Here is a 6,709-nt window from a genome sequence, read left to right on the forward strand (position 1 = left end):
CCCTGGAATGAATCTGAACCTTACACGTCCCGTAACTCTAGATCTTTTAGTGAACGCCAGATATACATGCTTGTTTTTTTCGAAAAGCAGAAAGAAAAGGAAAACAACGTCCCAACGACCGCAACGTGGGTCTGCCGTCTTTGAAAATGATGAGATATAATTATATTACGTCCCTTTGCCGTGTTTGACAGAATAGAAAATTTTCAAAGGTAAATATGAAAAAAAAATAAAATTGAAAAATTATTAAAATTTTTATGTAAATGGATGATTTATATGTGTGAAAATTGAAGAAAAGCTATAAAAGATCTATGAAGTGTTTAAGTTGGTTGTTTTTAAGTCTTTTTCTAACATTAATTTTGAATTTATAAATCTCTTTTTATCCGATTTTGTATGTTCTAGATTAAAAATATGAGGTTGTTATTTTTCTTTATATTTCTACAATTCTTAAAATAAAAATGTTTTTAGATATAAGATTATTCACAATAGTATTTAGATTACGCTCAAAATAGATCATGTTTTTTAAATTATATAAGTTACACATATATTGAGATTTGAGCTTTATACTTTCTAAGTGTCTACAACACTATTTAGTCATTGCGTTGCATGGTGTTAGAATGAGTTACATATATTCTATACAACCAAGCTTCCATATCTTATATATTTTATTTATTGGATTAAAAGTTTTAGTGTAGGCTATCTAATCATTTTTAGGAGTCTATACATAATCAACAACCCACATGTTAAATCTTATGTGGTATAAAATTTAAATAAAATTTCTAGTTTAAATAAGCTAAATAGATAATATACAAACTAAAAACATCAACCTACATGTGATTTATAAGCTAGTCAATAAGACTTTATCTTCTAATATTTGTTTATGATTAATAACACTCAATTTTCACAATCCATGTAAATGAAAATGTTTCATAAATCATTGGGTTAATAATTGTAGTGTTACATGACTAATGGCTATCTAGACTAGTATTGCTCATAAAATTCTCTTTAATGTTGTTTGAATATTTGGATAAATAGAAATAATGTTAGTATTTGAAATAGCGTAAAAAAAATGCAAAATAAAAAGAGCACACAAAAATTGACATTGAGATTCCTCTTGACCAAAGCCAATCTATTGAAAATATCTATGAAACATATGGAACTAGGATACCATTACTAGTTTCATTGTTATATTACAATATGATGAAAAGATTAAAAGAAAAATTTCAACAAGATCAACCGTTGTTGAACCAACTAATGGTGCTAGTTCTTATAGATGCTACATTTGTTGCTATGTGAGTGCCTTTACTAGGAACATAAGGTTCCAAATCTTTGAGGATATTTAAACATCAAATCTTTGAGGATATTTAAAAATGACTTGGGTTGAGTCCAACTTATAGATTTTTGGCTTGAGAACTAGATGAAATTATGATTAAAAGTACAGATCACTGGCTTGAATTGTTTGAGACCCTTAGAGAAGGATAAATATCTCCCTTTAATTGGTTGATGGAAAGGATTACAAAATTAAAGTGGAATCTATATTAGAGGATTTCCTTGGGAGGAATGGTTACTGAGGATGAAAAGGGTACTTGGGAGAACCATATTGGGATTGGTAAGTCCTTTGACCCATGTGACATGATACCACAACAATTTGATAGGTACAAAGGGGCCATTCCTTGTGTACAAAATGCTATAGCTTTGTACACATGTAGGGATGTTTAACATTTGAGGGGTTTGACTAGGATTAAGAATGTGCAAGTGAGGAGTTAGTAAGTTAATTACTTTTAACTCGCTAAACAAGTAAGATAAGTTTTCAGACTGAGAACCTTCTATATCTAAATAATTAGGATAAGTTTTCAAATTGAGAACCTTCCACATCTGAAAAATTAAGATAACTTTTCAAATCAAAAGATGTCAAATTTTGGAGGAAGAAAAAAAGATTATTACAACGTTTTATATCTTTAAAAAGCAGTCATGCGTTTATAGTGTAGTTGAATAGCTTACAAAGAGTCTACCAGCTAAATGAAAATGCTTGTAAGAGACGAAGCTAAGATTTTTTCTTCTGCAACTTCGATAAAATAGATACTTCTTTGACAATACTAAAAAATTGATCGTATATATACAGTTTATAACTCATACTCTCAATACTAAAAACATATTAAAATAATTTCATAACTATAATTTTTTTGTATTAAGTATCATAGAATCACAAAGCTCATTTTTTGCTCATTCAAGCAAACTTATTACAAATACTAGCTCCTTTCGAACACCAAACTAGAAAGAACAATTGGAAGACCAAGGGTCACAACTTAGAAATCCACTTTAAACAATGTTACAAATACAACCAATGGAAGACCAAGAGACACAACTTGGAATTCTACACAAAGGTGTCCCTCATGAGAGTTGAATTTGGGTCTCCACATTGAGAACTCAATGCTTTAACCAACTAAGCTCAACCCCTTGGACTCATAACTATAATTTAAAAACATTTATCATCCATTATAAGAATAAACATAATAAATGACTTTTGCAAAACAAGATTACATAGTCTATTTAAATATCCCTTTTATTGTCTCAATTATAATTAATGTTAAGATTAGGTGAAATTAAAGCATTAGAACAATACTTCATGTAGGTTATCCGCTGTCCTCGAAGGCAAGGCATAAAATAACACAAACATATTATTAAGTCAATATAACATATATTATGGTCGTTAAAAGCCACGGCAAAACCATAGTGAGTGGTTAAACACCCTCTAGATTCGATTTTGTCGCATTTGAATAAAAGTTGTGGTTGTCAATGCAGGACTCAATGTAAACGTCAACGCAGCAGCTAATGCAAAACCCCACCCGTGACCCCGACTGTATACTATCAGATTTTGTAGGAAATTAATTATTTAAGATACTGTTTTCCCTATAAAGCCTCGAACCAACACTGGATTTCTCAGAGTCTTTTGTATGAATTCCTTAGTCTTTTGTCAATGGAGAAATAAGGCTGCCAGCATATTTGTAGTCTATTTTGCAACCCAAAATGGTAAATTTCATATCAATTGTGGTACATACGCAGTTTAATTTCAGAGAACATTAATGATAGATGAATTTTTATACTAACGTAGTCTATGTATTTGCAGAGTAAGTCGAAAGGATCCGATGAGTATGAATTAGAAGGTTTTGTCGACTGGAGAGGAAGACCTGCTCGGAAGGATCGCCATGGTGGAATTCACGCGACCTTCTTTGTATATGGTTTGTTAATTCCTCCTTCTCAACAATTCTGGGAAAGATCATATTTTTCATTTGCCATTTTATGTTAGGAGGTGAAGATATACACACGTTGGTATTGCAGTAAATTTTTAGTTAACTGTTTTTCATGTTTTACAGTGATGCAGATATTTGAGATCCTTGCTTTTCTTGCCATTAATATAAATCTGGTGACATATTTCAATGGAGTTATGCATATGGAGCTCTCTGATGCAGCGACTATGCTCACAAATTTCGTGGGCACTACACTACTTTTATCGTTGGTTGGGGGATTTGTTTCTGATGCGTACCTTAACAGATTCCAGACTAACTTCTTTTCTGTCTGTATAGAACTCATTGTAAGTGTTCTTGTGCTTTAGTTTTGGTTTAATTTTTTTTAACAGTAGAAATTTTTATGGAACAGTTTAAACTATATATTAAGTTTATATTTTTAGGTTTAAAAGTGTTCAACACTTAGAGTTGATTGACATTTTTTAGGCTTAATATGTTTCTTAATTTATGTGGTCACGTTAAGAATATATTTCTACACTTAAAAGTGTTAAACATTCAAAATTGACTAAGTTTCTCTAAACTTAATATATTATTTAATGTGTGGGGTTTAAGACTGACCCATTTTTACAAGCTTAAACTAGACCATTAATGATTTCAAATTCCAATTGTATTCTTTTTCTTTTAAACTATTTTCTTTTAAACTATTGTATAATTGATATTGGTTTTACTCATATTTAGGGATACGCTGTATTATTAATACAAGCCCACTATGGGAGTTTAAAGCCTCCTCCCTGTAATCTACTGGATAAGTCTTCTGTGTGCGAGAAAGTGAGTGGAGCAAAAGCTGTGATGCTATTTGTGGGACTGTATTTGGTGGCTATTGGAAGTGGAGGTGTGAGAGGTTCTCTACCGCCTCTAGGAGCAGATCAATTCGATGAGAAAGATCCCAAAGAAAGGAGAAAAATATCCACCTACTTTAACATGCTTTTCCTCAGCATCGCTGTTGGGTCATCTATTGGTGTTACTGTAGTTGTGTGGGTGATGAACAACAAAGGATGGGATGCAGGTTTAGGTTTCTGCTTAGCAGCCGTTTTCATGGCAACCCTAGGCATTGTGGCTGGAAAATCAACATACCGTATCAGAATCCCTGGAGGGAGCCCTCTAACTCGCATTATTCAGGTATGCTTGGAATTTCATATTTGGGATTAGGTGGCTTGTTTGAAATCATACTAATATGTGAGTTATATTAAAAAATTAGAGTGATTTAAAATAAGTCATCTGCAGGAGATGATCTTTAATTGAGAAGGTTCTAATAGTTGTGATAGTACTTGTTGACTTAATGTTCAATAATTTTGACAATATTTTATCAATAGTTGTAACTTTAAAGTTGTTATTGTTGATAATGACTTCTCATAATTGGATGAGATGTATTCCTTAGATCTAAAAAGCAGCAAATCATGTGATGTCAGATCAGTGTATCAATAAAATATGACTTTAGTGCACAAGTATTGCTCTCACTTTTTTGGGTGGACTTTTTGACACCTTGATAAAATGCATATGCTAATGTGACATCATAATTGATGATGTGACTTTGAAACCTTTAGTTATAAGTAAGGGACTTGCCATGTAAGCTATTGTTAAAAATGGAAGTTACACTAAAAAATCAGTGTGATTTCAGATAAAATATCCAGGGGAGAGGACCCCGTAGTTGAGGGCATTCCAATAGTTGTTGAGCCTGTCAATACTGCACTAATTGCTGTGACTTTAAAGTTATTATTAATTATGACTATTCATAATTGAATGAAATGTATTCTTTAGATCTAAAAAGAAACAATCAACATTGTATTCATAATGTTTTTTATTATTCATAATCAAATGAAATGTATTCTTTATATCAATTTCTATTTGAACATATGTACATGTTGAGAATGCAGGTGTTTGTAGCTGCATTCCGTAACCGAAAGCTCAGCCTACCAGAGAATCCGAACGATCTATATGAAGTACATGATAAGGAAGCAAACATCATCCATACCGAGAAACTTGCACATACAAACCAATTCGAGTATGTAATCTCTAGTACTTCGTAAGGCAGCTATTAATTGCTGGTTCCCTATAGAAAACATGTTATGTAGATAGTGAAACAAAGAATAAAACTTCTAATTGCAACTATTTCTTTGAAATTTGTAATAGATTCCTGGACAAAGCAGCCATATTAAGGGGGGATTCCTCTAAACTTGAGAATAACATGGAGCCTAGTGGCTGGAGATTATGCACTGTGACCCAAGTAGAAGAAGCCAAGATTCTAATTCGAATGGTACCCATATTTGCAAGCACAATACTGCTGAGTACAGGTTTAGCACAACTTCAGACATTTTCAGTGTCTCAGGGTTTGACCATGGATCGAAGCATGGGAAAGCATTTCAAAATCCCAGCGCCTTCTTTAGCAATAATTCCTTTGCTATTTCTAGTTATTCTGACTCCAATCTACGACAGAATTTTTGTTCCAGTTGCTAGAAGATTCACTGGACACGAAGCAGGGATTACTCACTTGCAAAGAGTTGGAGTTGGATTAGTATTGGCTGTAATAGCAATGTGTATTGCTGCTGTGGTGGAGGTGAAGAGAAAACATGTGGCAAAAGAGAATGGAATGTTGGACTCAATACCAATTCTGATGCCGCCTATTCCAATGAGTGTCTTCATGTTGGGATTCCAATTTTTTCTCTTTGGAGTTGCAGACTTATTCACTTTGGTAGGGACAATGGAGTTCTTTTACAGTGAAGCCCCTGAAAGAATGAGGTCCATGTCCACTGCATTTTCGTATGCATCTGTATCTGTGGGTTTCTTCCTCAGCAGTGTTCTAGTTAATGCTGTCAACTCTGCAACTCGAAACATCACAGAAAGCCATGGTTGGCTTCGGGGTAACAATCTGAACCGAAACCATCTTGACTTGTTCTACTGGTTACTCGCTGTCCTCCTCTTGATCAACTTTTTCAACTATCTCTTCTGGTCAACTTGGTACAAACACAAAAAAGTAGCCGGGATCCAAGAAGACAAGGTATCTGTGGGGGCTTGACACGAATATAACTAGTGGTGGTGGTATTTCTATTAGGTTCAATGAGCTCACCATAGTTTGTATGCATGCAATTTATCTATATAAAAATATGATATAAAATGTATGGATATTATTATTAGTTAGTATGGTTATGGCAGTTAAGAGATTTAGTTAAAATTGAAGATGATTGTAATATCACAAGGCTGATATTAAATGTATGGATATTATTAGTTATTAGTTAATATGGATAAGGGCAGTTAAAGAGATTTAATCAAATTGAAGATTGTAATGTTACAAGATTCATATCATAATTTCTGAAGTTTTTACATTAATTACAAGTGTTAAAACTTTAGATAAAGTGAATATAATAGGTCTGAAATTAATTAAATTGAAAGATGCGTCTTTTTTACTAGAT

General features: G+C 32.8%; 1 protein-coding gene across 1 annotated transcript; it reads left to right on the top strand.

Annotated features, from left to right (window-relative positions):
- Positions 1–2,829: 2,829 nt before the first annotated feature.
- LOC131052776 (protein NRT1/ PTR FAMILY 4.5) lies at positions 2,830–6,433 on the top strand. Its single transcript, XM_057987385.2, has 6 exons — positions 2,830–3,027; positions 3,125–3,236; positions 3,372–3,589; positions 3,981–4,421; positions 5,177–5,304; positions 5,433–6,433. Exons 1-6 carry the CDS (start codon positions 3,025–3,027, stop codon positions 6,313–6,315), a joined length of 1,785 nt encoding a protein of 594 aa, XP_057843368.2. The 5' UTR covers positions 2,830–3,024; the 3' UTR covers positions 6,316–6,433.
- The last annotated feature ends 276 nt before the right edge of the window (positions 6,434–6,709 follow it).

The sequence above is a fragment of the Cryptomeria japonica genome, chromosome 6 (genome assembly GCF_030272615.1).
Source record: "Cryptomeria japonica chromosome 6, Sugi_1.0, whole genome shotgun sequence".
Lineage (NCBI taxonomy): Eukaryota > Viridiplantae > Streptophyta > Pinopsida > Cupressales > Cupressaceae > Cryptomeria > Cryptomeria japonica.